This window comes from Silurus aristotelis (assembly GCF_946808225.1).
Source record: "Silurus aristotelis genome assembly, chromosome: 6".
Classification (NCBI taxonomy): domain Eukaryota; kingdom Metazoa; phylum Chordata; class Actinopteri; order Siluriformes; family Siluridae; genus Silurus; species Silurus aristotelis.
In genome coordinates, this window is record NC_139579.1 from 13,026,027 (window position 1) to 13,046,026 (window position 20,000).

Here is a 20,000-nt window from a genome sequence, read left to right on the forward strand (position 1 = left end):
ATATATATATATATATATATATATATATATATATATATATATATATATATATAACAATTTATTCAGGAGTTTTCTATCTTTTTTTTTCTTCAAAGTACATCAAAGAATTCATTGTCTTTTTTATTTTTTTTTTGTCTGCCGCAAAATCATCATGCTTCCTATCCAGGTTTGAAAGGTAAAATCCTGAAAAAAAAGAACACAAAAAACCCTGGTAATTTTCAAGGTGGAAAACTTTCCACAAGATTAAAGCATGTTTGTTCTTTGAAGTTTCTTCTTCTCCTGTGTTTCCTTCCTCCAAACAACACTGAGGTTTTTTTCCTGTAATAATGAGGTATGACCCCAAACTGCTAAAATGCATTTCAGGTCTTTGTGTTTGTTTGTTTGTGTGTGTGTGTGTGTGTGTGTGTGTGTGTGTGTGTGTGTGTGTGTGTGTGTGTGTGTGTGTGTGTGTGTGTGTTTAATACACTCTGGTAATAAGAATAATTATATGTCTTCACCTCAAAGTCCATGAGCTTTTTCTTGTTCTGGGTATTTTCCTGTTGGTTCTGAGACAAAGCTCTGGGTTTCTTCATACTTGAAATCCATTTGATATTTATTCAATACAGTTTTATCTGTTTCTAACATTTTAAAGCAGCTTTACAGAAATTAATATGTTCTTGCAGTGTATAAATGTAGTGCCTATAAGATTGTTCCTTATTAATCAAAGTTTATCCCTAATGAGAGAACCAGTGGCGACTGTGGTAAGGAAAACCTCCCTAAGACTTCATGAGGAAGAAACCTTGAGTGAAACCAGATTTAGTTCCATCTTTATTGAGATCTACTGTTCAGGGATGGGCGCTGTTAAGGCATCCTGTGGTCCTGAACCATTGTAGCCACCTGTTGATATTAATTCCAGTCCAAATCCATCTTCATAGTTCCTGTGCTGCTCAGCAACTTCATGGATCTTTAGGCTGTCGAACTGGAACCATCCTTAGCTGCATGGAATATGAAGAGAAGCTTGGTGGTTTATTGTGCAATAACTAGAAACCTCAGTATGTTTGATGATTTCTAGATGAAGTGTTTGATAGGAAGTGAATAGAAAGAAAGTTTGTGGACACCTGATTATAAGATTGGTACAACATGTGCTTTTCCCCAGTCCAAATTTAGCTCCTATTTGCTCTTAAAATAAGCTCTACTCTTCTGGGAAAATGTTTCACTAGATTTTTTGGAGTGTCCTGGTGGAGATCAAGGTCACTCAGATCCCATTTTTTTTCCCATCTGCATGATTTAGGTAAAAAGAAATACCGAACAATTGAATGAAACATACCAAATAAACAAAATAGCAAAAGATCCTGAATTGTGCTGTATAAGCATATTTGGTTTTTCCAGCCATATGTGGTTCTTTTCACAAATTTGGAAGCACAAAATTGTACAGGTCTTTGGATGTGGGAGCATCAAGTATGTCATGTGCAAGTATGACAAGGCATCCACAAGCCATCTCCATGAAGATATGCTTTCCATGGGTTGAAGTGGAAGATCTCCTGTTAGAAGTCAATACCTGACTTTTCTACCTGGCTGAATGAGTAAATATCTTCACACTCCAAAATCTAGTAGAACATCTTTCCAGAAGAATGGAGGTTATTATAAGAGCAAATCTGAACTAAATGTGGATATTATATGTGAGTAAATACAATATTTAATGTCCTTAATAAAAACACAAAAACAGCTGATGACTTTAATATCTTTCACAGCTTTTTTTTTTTTTGCCTTGCTGGCAAAATTTCTATTCTTTCTGATGTTTTTGCTATTTTCTTGATTGAATCTCAAGTGTGTATTGAATGCACTTAGATCATTGAGCACCATATGGGGATGCGAGTCCACTCCAGCAGATGTGTTGATGGGAAGCATATCCAGGCAGCTGTGATTGGAGGGCGACGTGTTTTTCTTTTTTTTTCTTTTCTGTGCTGGAGCTCATCCAGCCTAATTGGAGCACCTGGTTTGAGTCAACCACCTCGACCCACCCACTAATTTCAGCTGCTTAGTCCAGTGTGGAAATCCAAACAAACAAAAAAAAAAACAGATAATGAAGAGCATCATGGGTGTTTTTCCCTAGGCTGTGTTTCGGGAGCTCGTCTGAACAAGTGCATAATAACAGAGATTCCTAGGAGGAAAAAACAACGTAGAGGCAACACAAGACAACGTGGAATTTATCGTTTCTAAAAACGTGATAATTCGTGCATTCTCTATTAATGACTATATGTTGTTTTATGAATTGTTTGAAAATCAACACACATTGAAATAATCTTGCAATTAAGACTAAACCACTAACATCAGGTTCATGTAGCCAAATGTAGGTTCTTGCGTATCTCTACATGAAGCATCGTTAACTCAAATCTGGGACTCAGATCAATTTTTACATATTCGTGCTTTTCTTAGTTTTTCCTTCCTTTATTTAGTAAAAAATTTACATATTTGTGGCAACCTGAAAAAAACTATGGAATGGTACGGTCGCTGGAATCAGCCGAAACTTTATTTTTCTACCTTTTTAGACAATATTGATCTCACTGAGGAAGTGGTAGCTCAGTGTTTAAGGCTTCAGGTTACTGATCAGAAGGTCAGGGGTTCAAGCCCTGGTATTGCCAAGCTGCCAATCTTAGGGCCCTTGAGCAAGGCCCTTAACCATTTTTGTTCCAGGGTGTGCTTTAACATGTCTGACCCCAGCTTCTATTTGATCGGACCACACGGACCAGCTGGCTTTGTGCGCGCAGCCAGGTGTCCTAATACTTTTACTCATGGAGTGTTTGTATGATGGGATGAAGGAATGTTCAGGTTCATGTTTAGGTTCAGTTTAATGAAAAATGAATTAATTTCAGAAACCGATTCATTTCAGGGTCTAACTGTCAGCATGTTCTCATAATTCCTGCCTTTTACTCAGCATGAGACAAAAACACCCCCAACACACACACACAAAAAAAACCCTGAAGGTCGATATTTAATCCAACCAGCAGCATGAGGATGCAGATAGAACACTACGGTGTATCCGACTGTCTCCTCGAGTGTTAGATGGCTATCGCAGGTTCGGGTTTGGGCGTGAATTGGCAGATACCATGGGAACTATGACAAGTGTTCCTCATCTTACTCCAGGCAAACCTGCAGGGTTCTTTTGATAATATGCTTTGGGAGTACCAAAGCTCAGATTCATATTTCAGTGTGATTTTGAAGCATCTGGCAGAGCTGAGTGCAATCCTGCTGAGAAGATAGGGCAGCGTTTTAAATCTGAAACATAATAATAATAAAAAAGGAAGAAAGAAAGAGAGGGAGAGAGAGAGAGAGAGAGAGAGAGAGAGAGAGATGGCGAGTTTGCATGTCAGGGAATATTCTCTATAGCTTCCTATTTCAAGTAGTATTACTCTTATTAAATATGCATCTGATATCTCATGTGTGACTAATGTAGGCAATTTATTCCCCCCACGAAAGCCATAGAAGTACAACACACACATTGAAGTCACGGTGAGTGACAGCATGAAAGCACTATTACACGGAGCAGGAATAGAAAACGAATACAAATACATTAGTGTTCCAAACATGATATATATAAATACAGACCTGATTCAGAGGTGCACTATGTGGTTATGGATGTATGTATATGTGTATGTATGCATGTATGTATTTTTTATTTTTTTTTTTTAAAGCTTGCCAGATGCAATTCAGTATCCAGAACATCACCTGGTTCATATTCGAAGCATGCACAAGGACTGGGAATTTGTGGGGACACGGCATTGTCACGTGAAATTGAGATTTTTAAACGTGTGATCAGATATATGAAGCTCACAGCACAAATGAATCGATACGATAAATATTTTCCATATCATTATACAGAAACATTTTTGTTTGTGACCCAGTTTTTTAAAATCTATCTATCTATCTATCTATCTATCTATCTATCTATCTATCTATCTATCTATCTATCTATCTATCTATCTATCTATCTATCTATCTATCTATCTGTCTATCTGTCTATCTATCTATCTATCTATCTATCTATCTATCTATCTATCTATCTATCTGATTGTCTGTCTGTCTGTCTGTCTGTCTGTCTGTCTGTCTGTCTGTCTGTCCGTCCGTCTGTCCGTCTGTCTGTCTGTCTGTCTGTCTGTCTGTCTGTCTGTCTGTCATGTTGTCTATCTATCTATCTATCTATCTATCTATCTATCTATCTATCTATCTATCTATCTATCTATCTATCTATCTATCTATCTATCTGTCTATCTATCTATCTATCTATCTATCTATCTATCTATCTATCTATCTATCTATCTATCTATCTATCTATCTATCTGATTGTCTGTCTGTCTGTCTGTCTGTCTGTCTGTCTGTCTGTCCGTCCGTCCGTCCGTCCGTCCGTCCGTCCGTCCGTCCGTCCGTCCGTCTGTCTGTCTGTCTGTCATGTTGTCTATCTATCTATCTATCTATCTATCTATCTATCTATCTATCTATCTATCTATCTGTCTATCTATCTATCTATCTATCTATCTATCTATCTATCTATCTATCTATCTATCTATCTATCTATCTATCTATCTGATTGTCTGTCTGTCTGTCTGTCTGTCTGTCTGTCTGTCCGTCCGTCCGTCCGTCCGTCCGTCCGTCCGTCCGTCCGTCCGTCCGTCTGTCTGTCTGTCATGTTGTCTATCTATCTATCTATCTATCTATCTATCTATCTATCTATCTATCTATCTATCTATCTATCTATCTATCTATCTATCTATCTATCTATCTGATTGTCTGTCTGTCTGTCTGTCTGTCTGTCTGTCTGTCTGTCTGTCTGTCTGTCATGTTGTCTATCTATCTATCTATCTATCTATCTATCTATCTATCTATCTATCTATCTATCTATCTATCTATCTATCTATCTATCTATCTATCTATCTATCTGTCTGTCTGTCTGTCTGTCTGTCTGTCTGTCTGTCTGTCTGTCTATCTATCTATCTATCTATCTATCTATCTATCTATCTATCTATCTATCTGATTGTCTGTCTGTCTGTCTGTCTGTCTGTCTGTCTGTCTGTCTGTCTGTCTGTCTGTCTGTCTGTCTGTCTGTCTATCTATCTATCTATCTATCTATCTATCTATCTATCTATCTATCTATCTTCCAGCTTATATAATTTTTAATAAATTTTTTTCAACTCATATACTTTTCTTTAAATAAGCGGAATAAATATAATAATAAAAATAAAATAATATAAATAATACAAATTTATTTGTTGGAAACAGCTGCATATATATATTTCTTTTTAATCAACTGATTTTTTTTCCATTTATGTAGACGCCGTTATCCAGAGCGATTTACATCTGAGCAGGGGAGTATTAAGGGCCTTGCTCAAGGGCCCATCAGTGGCAGCTTGGTGGTGGTGGAATTTGAACCTGTGACCTTCTGATTCCAAAGTCCAATGCCTTAACCACTGAGCATTCTATAACATGTGCATGTTACAGAAGGTTAATGTTCACCTTCTTCTCCTACCTCTTTAGAGAGCACCTGGTGGGTGCAGTAATGTTTTTTTTTTTGTCCTAGGAGAGATGAATAGCACCTTCTCTGTCCTGGGCTCACATCCAGGTGTTGAACAGCTGTGAAAGACCATGGTGGGGGTGATGTCAGGGAATGAAGGAGGAGGAGGAGAAGGTTGAGGAGGAGGTAAAAAAAGCGTGCAATGGAAGCTATAAATTGCACGGGGACTCCGGGTACTTAACGCCGGCACGTCTGGATGCTGATATTAATCATCCACAGGTGCTCAGGTGTGTCCTGTCAGTCCTCCGGTTGTCAGCTTCCGTTATTCACTTGTTCCTTCACGCTTCGGAGACGTGTACGGCCGAGCCCCGCTGATTTACGACCTCTCGTGGGTCATATATTCGCAGGGATGAGATGCATCTCCAGACGGTTCAGCTGAAATTCCTCTCATCCTTCGGCCTCGGAGTGAAGCGTCATGCTCGTGCACGCTCAAGCGATGGGGATTGAACCGGCTTGAGTTCATCAAACACGATTCGGGTTTGCTGTTAACGTCGAGTCTCTTCATAAAAACAATGCATCATTTGGGGGAAAGAGATATTTCTACACCAGGGGAATTTTCAGTCGCTCGCTAATTTGTTTATTTATTTCCATTTGGATTTGCAGCCTGACGATCCGAAGCTTCCCCCTGAGCAAACAGGTGACGAGATATCGTATCATTTGATTCTGCCTATGACGCGACAGCTATATAAACGTCTGCGCCGTGGGGTCTCACGGAAAAAAAGCACCGAAATATCGGCCAGTGCACAAAAAAATATTCGTCTCAGACTTCAGGATTTTTCTCTCAGCCAGGGGAATGAGATAAAGATGTTGCATAAAATCTCAACCACAAGAGATAATAAAGAGTTCCTACTCAGGGCAGCTTGATCATGTAGGTTCATGCTTACCATAACTGGAGTGTATATGCAGTTAAAAAAAGTGGTAAATTAAAGAATAAATACACCCTGGTGAAAAAGGGGGCAAAAACATATGCACATTCATAAACACATTTTTAATCATGTTGCCAGAATACACACAATACAAACTGATTGTAAATGAAATTAGTACTTATCAATAATGTTAATTCTACAATTATATAATAATATAAATCATCATCTTTCTAACCATCATCATCACCATCTTCCTCCAACTACTCCTCCTCATCTGCATCCTCATATCATCCTGATCATGCTCCTCATCATTTTAATCATCATCCTTTTCCTTAATCTTTTCCTCTTCATCACCACCATCATCTTCCTTCTCTACTGTATCATCATTATCATCTTTCTCCACCTCCTCATCATTGTCATAATTGTCTTCCTCCTCTGGTGCATCATCATCATCATCATCATCATCATCATCATCATCATCATCATCATCATCATCACACACGACTTAATCCCAGTTACAGAAAACACACTCATTCCTGAAAGTCACGGGGTCTCCCAGCACGGTGAAGTTTACCCACAAACTCCCAAACACAAACTTTACATTTGAGTCAGCAAAGCAAGTGTGTGTGTGTGTGTGTGTGTGTGTGTGTGTGTGTGTGTGTGTGTGTGTGTGTGTGTGTGAACAAGGCGGGGTCTCTACAAAGCATCAATCATGCCTTAAACACACAGTGGGTTCCATGAGCTTCGCTCCTCACTCGCCTCAATACAGCCATCAATCATCTGAGCAGCATGAACCCTGAGCCCACACCTGAGATTCAGGGGGAACCCACATGATCCCGAAGCAGATTGGAAGACAGCAGTGATTTCCCTGGTGTGCTGCTGAAGAAGAAGAGAATCCGAGGAGGAAACGAGGAGCATTTTCATACCATCTGTGAAGCTTTTTTTATTCTCTTTACAAACTCGATGTTTGGTAAAGAAGGAATCAGTTGTTTTTCTTTTATTGTAGAATAAATAAACAAAAATTGGCAGTTGGGAAAAATCAAGAAGCTGAAAGACGAAAAACAAAATGCAAAAGTGGTGAATGTGGCCTGTGTGAATCCAGTGAAAGAAAGGAATAGGGAGGAAGGAAGGAAGAAAGGAAGGAAGGAAGGAATAGGGAGGAAGGAATGAAGAAAGGAATGAATGAATGAAGGAAGGAAGGAAGGTAGGAAAGAAAGAAGGAAGGAATAGGGAGGAAGGAAGAAAGGAAGAAATATGTAGGAAAAAAGAAAGAAAGGAAGGAAGGAAGGAATGAAGGAATAGGGAGGAAGAAAGGAAGGAAGGAAGGAATGAAGGAATAGGGAGGAAGTAAGGAAGGAAGGAAGGAAGGAAGGAAGGAAGGAAGGAAGGAAGGAAGGAATAGGGAGGGAGGAAGGAATAGGGAGGATGGAAAGAAGGAAGGAAGGAATAGGGAGGGAGGAAGGAAGGAAGGAAGGAAGGAAGGAAGGAAGGAAGGAAGGAAGGAAGGAAGGAGGGAGAGAAGGAATAGGGAGGAAGAAAGGAAGGAAGGAAGGAATATAAAAGAAGGAAGGAAGGAATAGGGAGGGAGGAAGGAAGGAAGGAAGGAAGGAAGGAAGGAAGGAAGGAAGGAAGGAATAGGGAGGAAGAAATGAAGAAAAGAATGAACGAAGGAAGGAAGGAAGGAAGGAATAGGGGGAAGGAAAAAAGAAAGAAATATGTAGGAAAGAAGGAAGAAAGGAAGGAAGTAGGGAATTAAGGAATAGGGAGGAAGGAAGGAAGGAAGGAAGGAAGGAAGGAGGGAAGGAAGGAAGGAAGGAAGAAAGGAAGGAAGGAAGGAAGGAAGGAAGGAAGGGAGGAAGGAAGGAAGGAAGGAAGGAAGGAAGGAAGGAAGGAATAGGGAGGGAGGAAGGAAGGAATAGGGAGGGAGGAAGGAAGGAAGAAAGGAATAGGAAGGAGGGAAGAAAGAAAGGAATAGGAAGGAGGGAGGGAAGAAAGAGAAAGAAAGAAAGAAAGAAAGAAAGAAAGAAAGAAAGAAAGAAAGAAAGAAAGAAAGAAAGAAAGAAAGAAAGAAAAAAATAGTTGAATTGTGTTTATTAGGCTTCTTCTTTATGGTATTTATTCCTGTCTCTGACGCAGCATCTGTTTTACTGCGTTTCTCTTTAATATTGATGGTTTATATCAGTGGCTGCATAATGAAGGGATGAAAAAACAGATAGATTCCGGACACCACTATAAATTCCTACATTACTAGTTACTGTGATTTGCTTTCTGACCAATCAGAATCAAGAATTTTTCAAATTTTGGTTTTGCATGAATATACACCTCTCTGAAACGAGGACATCATCGCTTCCTACCTTCCGTCCCTGCTGCTGCAGTAGAGTTAAAGCCCAGAGGATGGAGGGATGAGAGCAGAGTCACTCTTTTCTCTCAGTATAAATCTCAGTTTAAGCTGTTGCTGGTCAGGAGAGATAAAGAGATGCACTCGTTTTCTCCTCCTCTCTATCTTCAGGATGCTGCAGGGCCATTAGCCTTTCAGACGTTTACACAATACTTTTGTCTGTCTGTCTCTTTTTCTCTCTCTATCTATCGCTCTTTTTTTTGCTCTCGCAATAGTTGCCTTATTAGCATGATAAATATTAAAATGTTTACTGCCAGAGAGGGAAGAGAGAGAGAGAGAGAGAGAGAGAGAGAGAGAGAGAGAGAGAGAGAGAGAGAGAGAGAGAGTGAAAATAATAATGAACAAATAAAAAGGAAATTGAGAGGAAAACAAGACAATACGAGCGAGAAAGAGCGAGCGAGCAAGAGAAAAAGGTAGTGAAAGAAAGAGCCAATGAGAGATAGAATAAAAAAGAGAATGAGAGACAAATGGAAGAGAAATGAAATGAAAATTAGACAATGCGATAGGAAGAGAAAGAATGAAAGAGGGTGAAAGAAATAAAGAAAGGGAGTCAAAGTGAGAAAGAGACAGAGAGAGTGAAGGAACAAGACAATGAGAGTGACAAAAAGACAGAGGGGAAAATGAGACGATGAGAGAGGGATCGAGAGTGAGAAAGAAAATGAGACAATCAGAAAGTGAGAAAGAGAGAGAGAGATCGAGACAATGATAGAGAACGAGGAAAAAAACGAGACAATGAGTGAAAAATAATAGAGGAAAACAAGCAAGTAATAAAACTTTTTTATGGATCTGATGCACGTTTACATTCATATTCCTCTTTCTAATGGATTATATCGGAGCAGCGATTATTTCACATGCATCACTCAAGCATCACTGTGAGGAGACGTACTGCCTTCATCATGCAGTCTATTCCTCAGAAACATCACCTGAAGTTTAACATAAAGGCCACGTTCCACAATTTAAGCACTAATGGACCATTTCTCCACCTCCACTCTCATCTCTTGCTCTGACCTTTCATGTGTGTTCGAGACCTACAAGCTGATCCGCTTTCAAAAAAGAACATAGTTTCACTTCACTCTATAAATAAAGTCTCTTTTTCTTCTCCTCCTAAAATTCAAGGCCTACAGAGATGTTCTAGAACATAATATGTAGTTCCATTCCGTTTTGATTTCAAAGGACCCCGAAACTGTCTGGAGGTTGAACCCTTTTATAAAGTTTAATCCGACGTTCCATCCCCGGGAGCCGGAATTTTTATCCCGCATTAGCTCTCATCACGTCACATCACGAGCGCGGCGGCTCTTCTCCGGGTCGGACAGCGTTCTATCGCTCTCTCGCACCCATGCATTACAGCGTTATCTCATCACGCTCAGCCGTAGCTCAGTCCTCGGGGCTGCTTCGCTAGGAACTCAGGTTCCTTATCAGGCGCTCCGCACCTCCGCCTGGGATCAAAGACCCAATTAATGGTGCGGAGAAGAAGATGAAGCATTTGAATAATGGAGACAGCTGTTTTGCTCCATTCAGGAAAATCCATTTGTATTGTTATCAGCTCGGAACAGTTCTCCAGACTGGTGCTTATTTCAGACCTTCTCTATTCTCGCGGTTTGATAAAAAAAATAAAGTGCCTGAAATAAGCCGCTAGTGAATGGTCGCGATATCTCATTCGAACTCGTGCAAGTGGACCTGGGTTCATAATAAAGCCGTTTCTTCCCTTCCTGTATAGACTCGACCTCGAGGCATCTCAAGGTTGAGTAGAAATATCGGCATTAATTGCGACGGCGGCCAAACGCGACGTCTACGAAGCTGCCACGTGCGCCCGAATTGCTGCGCTAAACGCCTCGTCAATGCTCCAGGCTTTGGAATTAGCATTTCTCAAGTCATGTAGAAGATGAAAGAACGAAGAATCGAGCGACGCTTTTTAATGCACACCTCAGAACTAGCTTTGAGGAAAGTCAACCGTGGTGTGTCGCCTCGTGTCACGACAAAAAAAGTAGCAGTGGAACACAATGGACAGACTACAGCTAACTAGCGTGTACGTTCTGCGCTTGCTCGAGAGAACATTACTCCCCCAATACCGGCAGGTGGCAGTAGTCTGTAGTCTTCAGCATCGAAATAAGGAACCCGTAAAAAAGCTGGAATTGTGTATCTAGTGTTATAGCGAGCAGCGTTTACACCTGGCGTGATCGTTCCAAAATCTAGAACATCTTCCCAGAAGAGTGGAGGTTGTTACAAGAGCAAATGTAAAATAGGATGTTTCACAAACAAATCTTATATATACGTTTCCTTTCGGCTGCTCCCATTAGGGGGCGCCACAGCGGATCATCCGTCTCCACACCCCCCTGTCCTTTACATCTGCCTCTTTCATACCAACTACCTGCATGTCTTCCCTCACCACAACCATAAACCTCCTCCTTGGCCTTCCTCTTTTCCTCCTTCCTGGTGGCTCCATCCTCAGCATTCTCCTACCAAAATAACTCATGTCCCTCCTCTAAACAAATCTACAGATAAAACTCTAGAAGACTGTTTGCGCTCTATATATCGTTGGGCGTACGCTTCGTATTCTTCATCATCTTGTCGTACAGTGAAGTCGGTTCCAATTGAGTCAATCTTATGGGGGTCCCCAATTGTTGTGTAATTCTTATATTTTTTACTAAATGATCTAGGGGACCCCCTAAATTTCCTCCCTAATGCCCTAGGATCCCCCCTCAATTTAAGCACCGCTTTCACCATGTAACCGATATGTATATATTGAGTTTGCATGTTCTCATAGCTACCTGTAGCTACCTGTAGTTATCCGAAATCTACAGTTATTGCCCAAGGTGACAGTTTTGTCTCGTTAAATTTGCGAGTTTTTTGCACAGAAACGAAAGGAACATGCAGGTGTTTCTCAAAAAAGATTAAAATTATTTTTATCAATAAAAATAGTAATAATCGGGTGTATGCGCAATGAAACAAATATCCAGAGTGCAGGTATTAACATATTTATTACACAGTAAAGAGTACGACAATACCAGAATCATACTGCAAAGATTCACAGACTGACAGACCATTGATTATAGCCCCCGAAAATCATAATTAATAAAAAAAAAAAAAAAAGACAGACCCCACCCCCCCACCAAAAAAAACAAAAACAAGAACCCACAGTTGTGACATAGTAGACTCTGAAGCTCAACAACATACTGAACAGTGTCAGTCTACCATTAACCTGTGGTTCACGTTTTTATTCAGTATTGCACAATAACCTTCATTTATTTCAGCTTTTCTTTACCGTACAAAGTGAAGAAAAAGTTTTGCCCCCCAATTACCCCCCTTTCCCATTTTTTCCCCCCTCCCTTTTTCACCCACCCCCGACTTATCGGTCCGACTCGACGTCTATTCGGTTTACAAAGAAAAAAAAAAGTACATACATCTCCCTTTTATAGGATTGTCCCAAAAGAAATTAGCGTGCATGCGCAAAAAAACCCCAAAAAAACCTTCTTTGAGCACGTCTCGATGTGAGACAACATCGACAGGTGGCCTAGAGCTTCTTAGAGCAAAAAAAAAATATAAAAAAGGGAGGATGAAAGGTGTAAGGGTGGAGGAATGGGAGAGAGTTATGAGGTTTGCTCCCGATCCCTCGCTCCACCGAGTCGGAAAAATGTTATTTTTCTAAAAAAAAATGTGTGAGACGAGAAAAAAAAAAAGTAAATTTTTTTTTCCCTTTTTTAACTCGTTAAAATTCTCTCTTTTTTTATGAGGTCTGCATTGTTACCGAGTAGTGATATGGTTTCGCAGCTGTATGAGCTTTTTACTTTGGATTTTATTCATTTATTTATTTGTATTTTTTTATTCCTGTTCTCACGTTGCCCATTTGGTTTTGACTCGACCAGTGACTGCTCAGCGACTGGTGCTTGTAACATGCTGTCAGAGGTAGAGTGAGGGTTTTTTTTTCTTCTTCTTCTTTTTTTATGGAGAACAAAAAAAAAAAGTACAGACCAAAAGAGATGTTCCAGGGTCCGCCCTGATTACACCCTCCATATTAGTGACTGGATGTAAAAACAAAAAAATTCTAGGTCAGAATAAGAGAGAAACAAAGGTGGATGTTTAGCACCAAGGGTTCAGGGGGAAAAAAAAAAAAGATAGCGCCCCACTATGGATCCTCCGTGAACTGCATGGTTCGACTGGACCCTGTCGGCTGATGGTACGCGTCAGAGATGCGTGTAAGTGCTGCTAGTCGAGTCCGAACGCATCGAATTCTGGGTGAAACCTCTCTCGCTATTGTTCATTCACGTGTGGATTATTGCTCGCCGGGTCACACGTGAGGTCGCTTTTCTCCCGTCCAGGCTGAGCAGCGCTGGTCTCGGCTTTTTTGACAGAAAAAATAAAGTTTTTTTCCCCCCTGACGAACTCTCGGGTAAAATCGATGGTGCGTTGGATGTTTTTTTTTTTTTTTTTTACGTTTGAAATCAGAGTTTTGGTCCTTTGTGTCGGTCTTTGGCTGTCTTCCATTGTTAATTCTTTTTTTTTTCGTTTGTTTTTTTGTTTTTGTAATACTGTGTAACCTGGTGCTTTGCAGTCTTAAAGCTGTCTGTTTACCCCTTTTGCATTTGGAAAAGTTTTGATTCGTAGAATACATTTTTTTTTCTTTATACGTTTTTTTTTTATAAAACGAAACAAAAAGAACATATACTCCAACATTCAGTAATGTGCATGCACTATTCAAAGCAAAAAAACAGTTTTTTTTGCTTTTCCGAGACAAAGCAATGAACAAAAGCAGGACTTTTTTGTGTGTATTTTTTTCCCCTTTAAAAAAAAAAAAAAAAAAATCACAGACACGTAAAACAAAAAGCACTGCGGAGTCGGTGAGATGAGACTGGGTTTTCTAGCGGGAAAAAAAAAAGCATGCTGAAAGGAAACGTCGCGGTGACAGTGCAAATACGATTATGTTCGCAACATTAATGTTAGCATTCCGGGGAACATGCTAGTTCTTAGAAAAAAAAAAAAAAAAAAAGATCGCGTTAGATTGAAGCAGCAGCTCTGAGAGATAGCTTTTGTCTCCTTCGATTAGAGGACGACGGGATTTTTTTGTGTGTGTGTCTCAAACATCTACTAAGGAACTACCACAAACACTTACAAACAGGAAAGCAGCTCGTGATATGCTCAATATCTGCAATTTTCTTGCACCAGCTAGAAGAATGGGCCTACTTTTTTGTCCTTTTTTTTTTTATGCATCACAATTCTTGTCCAATACACGTACAATAAATAAGCATCAGAGAGACGGGATGGGATGGAAATGTTCGAAAGAAAGAAAATAAAATACATTGAGGGTGCGGGAGCCGAGGAACATTTCAAGCCCTCATGCTTTTGGGTTGCCTGATGATGTTTTTTCACTTCCTTTTTGGGAGCCGATGCTCATCGAGGTCCTCTGGTGTCTACATTCCTCTGCGAGAAAAAAAAACGAAAAAAAAACCCAGACTTTTATTTTCTCGGCCCACTGACCTGGAGAGCGTTGAAAGTCTTGCAGACGCGTGAGGAAAAAAAGGCGAACATCTGCGTTCCTTCACAATCTGCTGCACGAGTTCACGAGCTCCACCTCTAACTCCACCTCCACCGTGTCCTGCCCTGATGCCTTTTTTTTCCTGCTTCCCCTCAGGTTCTTTTAGTTTTCTTTCTTTCTCGGTCTGTCTTATAATCGCATAATCGCGTTTTTTTGTGTGTGTACAAGAGCGATGAAGTAAATCCCCTGGTTTTGGTAAAGTGTCTTTCGTTTCGTTGAGGTCGACTAGTTTCGTATCCCGGCTGGCGGAGAGGAAAAGGAGCGCTGTAGCAAAAAAAAAAAACGGCGAAACGGACAACAGGCATATTTACAGGAAACACGTAAAAATAATCTGTAGTAGCAAGGGGGCGCATTGTTAAAGGACGGTGAGGATTTGTTTAAAAAAACAAACAAAAAAAAACAAAGAATATCTTTGTGTTCTCTGCCATAGCAGGTCAATATGACCCGATACGGAGCGATCGCTCTGCCGGTCCATTGCTAGTCCGCTTTTTTCTCGGTTAGCATGTCCGAATTAGCATGTCGAAGCAAGCGAGGCGAGGCGAGGCGGTCGCCCCGGCGGTTTGACGGATTTGGCTCTAGCGCGGCGCAGGCTCTAGTGCCGATGGCGTGCCAGGCGTGTCCGAGCGTGGTGTGGCGGCGGCCGAGGGGGTATCGTCGGGGCTGCCAGCGCTGCTGCTGGGAGTGCCCGAGGAGCTGGCCGTGCTAGGCGTTTCGCCCTGCTGCTGTGCCTGCAGCGTCTGGCCGCACACGTGGTGGTGCTTCTCCCAGTCTTTGTGCTGGCAGAAGGAGCCGCAGTAGCGCGCCGTGTTGCACCCGCTGCACGTCTCGCTTGCCTTGCGTCCGCAGTTCCAGCAGCTCTAGAGGGAGGGGATGGAGAAGTGGAGGCAAAGTTAGACGTTTCAAACACAAAATGTAGTGGGACACCTTATTTTTTGTGGTTCTTCTCCAAACTGTTACCACGGACACACTTCAACTAGCAAAGCCAAACCTCACAAAGCCTGCTCCATGAAGATCTGCTTCACATGGGTTGGTGTGGAAGATCTCTGACCAGATGTGCACACTGACTGCACCTCAGGCTTCCTCACCTCATCTTCACCTACATCAGTAGCTGACTCTGCTGATGTGGCTGAATGAAACTCCACAAAATCGAGTGGGGACTGTTTTAATAATTAACTTTCACCTATTCAAATTAGGGATCCTTTTGCATTATGTGGCAAAGGGACCGCCTACTTTCAAACAAAGCTTCCCGATTGGCTGAAACAATCTTTTCAAACCAATAATTGAACTCTCAGGATGTAAAGAAGCCTAAGAATTAATGCTTAAAAGTCTGAACCTTAAATAACATTTGCCGTAGATTCACATCAGAACCTTTCGGGTTACAACCAGGCCCTTTTTTTTTGTTGTCCAATTAGGACAAAGTTCTAAATGTGAAGCAGAAACGGGAAGCGGGAGTTATAAACAGCTACAGTTCTCCGGGGAGACGTGCACATAAACAGGGCTCTCGCAATTAAACTCAGATGTGTGCTCCGTTTTTTTCTGTTTTTTTTTTTTTTCCCCCATGAACTGATTAAAAGAGCTGAATCCCTACTGTGACCCAGAGACGGCATCCCGCTTAACAGCCTCCCGTCGCATCAGGAACAACGTACGCTATATTGCCAAAAGTTTGCGGACGCCTGGTCGTGAGTACGGTACGTGTTTTTTAAGCATCACATTCCACATTTAGTCCCAATTTGCCTCCAATTTCTTCCACTCTTCTGAGAAGATGTTCCACTAGATTTTGAAGTGTGCTTGTGGACATTTTGTGTGAGTAAATTAAGTTATTGATGGAGGGTGATCTTATACTCCAAACCATGTAAAGCAGATCTTCATGGAGTTCCATCATGCTCCTTAAACTCCTAGTTTAAGTTTGTGGTTACAATTTGGGGAAGAACCACGTTTGGATGAAAAAATTCAGGTGTCCCAATACTTTTTGTTTCATTTAGTGTGTATATACGGTTTATTTAGAAAGTATTGGGACACCTGACTTTCCAATATGGCTCATATTTGGTTCTTTTCCAAACTGTTACCACACACTTGGAGGCAAAGGCGAACGTGTACAGGCACAAGGGGAAACATCTGTAAGTGTGGCTGCTTTTCCATACATGGAATCCTTTTACAAGTCAGGGGTCTTCAACGTTTTTCAGATCAAGGACCCCTTAGGTGTTACTATCAGGTGGATTATTGTATATTTACATGAACTTCAGCCTGATTTGAATAGAACCTAAATGTAATAATTATAACATTTTTGAAATGATAAATTTGATGTTTTTACCAATGTGTGAAGACCCATGATCTATGTGAGATCAGAATTGAGAACATAGCGATGAGCAAAACCATGTCTTTGTAGGGATATTCACCTCACTCGAGTCCTCCTGCTGGTTGATAACGGACAGCGCGTCCTCCGCAGCTTGCCTCTTCGCCTCGGCCACCGTGCGCTCCATCTTGGCGCGTTCGGTGCTGATCATCTCGTGAGCCTTGCGTTCCGCATCGGCCACGGCTTTCTGCAGTTCGGACATGGCTTGCCTCTTCACCTCATTCACCGCCTCTTCTGAAACAGAGTGGAAGCCGTGGCTTAAAATAAAAACAAGGAGAAAAGTATCTATTGTTCCACCATCATGACCATCACGACCTACAGAACATGAAGGTATAAACATCTTCTAAACTATAACTAAATCCATGGCTTTCATCTTTTTTTGTTCATGATTCTTCAAGAATGTGATCAATAGAACCAGGATGGTGGAGAAGGGAAAGATCGAGATTGTATTTTCTCTGACTTTATCAGTCATGCTCCACTGAGATACCAGTGATCTTCTGATCTCCAAACCTGCCTGACCCATTCTTATACCCTCAAGAAGTTCTTATCAACTGGAAACCACACACCGCTGTTGAGGATTGCTCCACATGGACAGCCTAAAGATATACAGTATATATACAGTATACACATATACACACTACATTGGCAAAAGTATTGGGACACCTGACCTTTCCTGCCATATGTGTTTCTTCTCCAAACTGTTACCACGAAGCTGGAGGAACACAATTGTGTCGGACGTCTTTGGATGCGGTATAATATAACTTTGCGTTCACTTGGACTTGGAAACCCAAACCTGTTCCAGCATAGAACAAAGCACAATGAAGATCTGCTTTACATTGTTTGGAGTATAAGTTTTTGAGTGGCCTGCTTCAGAGCTCGGATCTCAACCCTCAGCCTCCTCACCTCACCTACATGTCCACAAGCACACTCCAAAATCTAGTGGAACGTCTTCTCATAAAAGTGAAGGAAATCATAAGAGCAAAATGGGACTAAATGTGGAATGCGATGCTCAGAAAGCATGATCAGGTGTCTGCAAACTTTTGTCAATATAGCATACATTGAACATGTTGATCAACTGATAAACGTATTAATGTTGAAGCTTTAATATCCCGTGTTGAGGATGAGGTTGGGTTCCTCTTAAGATTTCTTCCCTCATGAGGTCTTTTTTTCTTCACCACTATCACCTCTTGTTTTGTGGCTCATTGAAGGTTATACAAACCCATAAACGTCCCTTTTTCTAAAAACTAAGTGCACAATATATACAGTATATAATATGTAATTCAATCCACAGAAATAAAGACAAGCATTTTGGAGTTGATTAGAAACCTGAACAGAGGTTTTCTACATCTTAAGTAATCAAGAAAAAAAAATAAATCTAAACAGCTGTTTTAGCCTCTGAGACAAACCGTAATGGTCCGATTGTCCATACATTTATTTATAAAGCGGGAAAGAACATTCCTTACACAGACTGACCCTTTAATTACTTTCAACATGTCTGCGTGACAGGACTGGGTTTTAAAAAAAAATAATTTTTCAAAATTTATTTTACAACGTTTTCGCAGCCGCAGCCTGTCTAATTGCGTATGCAAATCAGCCAATTTATATTTAAATTATGCATTTCAGTTGTGCTCACAAGGCCCCGTGCTGTACAGGATATGAAAAACCGCCAGAAAGTTGCATGGAATAGATATGAAGGGATATGAATATTCACTGCGTACTGTAAGAAGCTGCTCAACATCAAGAACAAAAAAACACAGATTCCTTGACACCATATCCATAATATCATCTGATCTCTATGAATAGGCAGAATTTTTACAAACGTTTGTAGACATCTGACATTATGTGCTTTTTAAACATCCCATTCAACATTTAGTCCCTGTTTCCTGTTATAATATCCTCCACTTTTCGAGATGTGGTTGTCTGAAGTGCCTACTGCTATGGTTCTACAGCAGGAGATCTTCCACTCCAGCCCATATCTTCATGGAGCTGGCTTTGTGCACAGGGGCATTGTCATGTTGGAACAGGTTTGGGTTTCCTTGTTCAAGCGATGACAATATTCAATGCTACTGCATACTGAGACATTGTGCTGGTTTCCATGGCTTTTGTCCTTTTATAACACCTGGTCCCTCAAAAGCCTGATAATAAGCCAATCAACAGAACCAGGATGATGGAACAGGGAAAGATCTACAATAAATATGAAATTCTGGGTCATTTCCTGACCAATGATTAGTTCTTACGACCATAAAAGTTAGCATTAATAGAGAACATCACATGCGTGTTACTGTGTGCTTCCGATTTTCTGGCAACATTTTGGGGAAGGAGCACAAATGGATGAATGTTACTAAGAAACTGTCCTTAATAATGTCTTATTGTGGAAAAACTCCTGACTGTTACAAAGCTCTAAAGAAAACTAAACCACGGCCATGATTAGGTTGCCAAGAAATGTTTTTATACGCATTGAAAAACCTAATTGATGCTTTTTTTTGGGGAATTGACGAGCGCTGTCTTACGGCTGCTTTTTATTGAAGTGAAAAAGATCAGCTGCTTCGACAGATGCCTTTAAGCATAAGCATAAGCAGAGGCCAGGTTTCTATTACAGAATCCATCATCTGTCTGAGATCAGCCAGATCACCTACACCTTAAACAAAGCCTTTTAATCACGCGCATCTATTTCTTTCTAACTGACGTTTGGACAAAACGGTACCTCTGAGAGAGGTAGAGCTGGCGGGCATCTCGTGTACCTCTTAATAGCGCCAGGAGTTAAGTGCTCTAAAGCTCCAGGGCACTAACGCTGTCCGATCGTTTGCTTTATGATCCGACGTTGTGGCTGGATTGTGTACAGGAAGTAAGTAAAGCACAGCCATTCGGAGTCTCCGCGAAGAGAACGTTCCGGAAATCTGGGTCTGGCTATTAAACAAATTCTGTATTGACAAAAGTATTGGGATGGGATTTCCAGCCGTAGGAGGCTATGACTTTGGCATCTTGACATCAAAGGGTTGCTCACCTGCTTTCTTCCAGATCTCCTCAGGAACGTAGCCAGATACAGGTCTGTGGAGGACCTCCCGGTGAATCTCTGACACACAGAATTACATTCTGTTAGAATTTGCACTCATCATCATCACCCTCATCCCACTTTTCCTGACCAAGCTGATAAACCTCCTCTCCATTGACGATGATGATCCTCACCCTCATCATTATCATTCTCCTCCTCCTCATCATCTTTATTATCAAAAATGTATTCATCATCTTCATCATTATTATTATCTCCTACTCCTCATCATCGTCATCCTATTTATCATCATAATCTT

The 20,000-nt window shown here is 40.9% G+C and overlaps 1 protein-coding gene across 4 annotated transcripts in view; it reads right to left on the reverse strand.

The window, feature by feature from the left end:
- Positions 1-12,455: 12,455 nt before the first annotated feature.
- The window catches only part of runx1t1 (RUNX1 partner transcriptional co-repressor 1), a 52,569-nt gene continuing 45,024 nt past the window's right edge, over positions 12,456-20,000 (reverse strand). For 2 of the 4 annotated variants that reach the window (XM_083543298.1, XM_083543296.1), the window contains exons 9-11: positions 19,697-19,765; positions 16,736-16,923; positions 12,456-15,196 (exon numbers count right to left, since the gene is read on the reverse strand). In XM_083543298.1, coding sequence (XP_083399424.1) covers positions 14,915-15,196; positions 16,736-16,923; positions 19,697-19,765 — 539 coding nt within the window. In that variant the 3' untranslated portion in view covers positions 12,456-14,914. Of the gene's footprint in view, positions 15,197-16,735; positions 16,927-19,696; positions 19,766-20,000 lie in introns of all 4 variants that reach the window. The other 2 variants (XM_083543297.1, XM_083543295.1) reach the window with 1 other exon arrangement.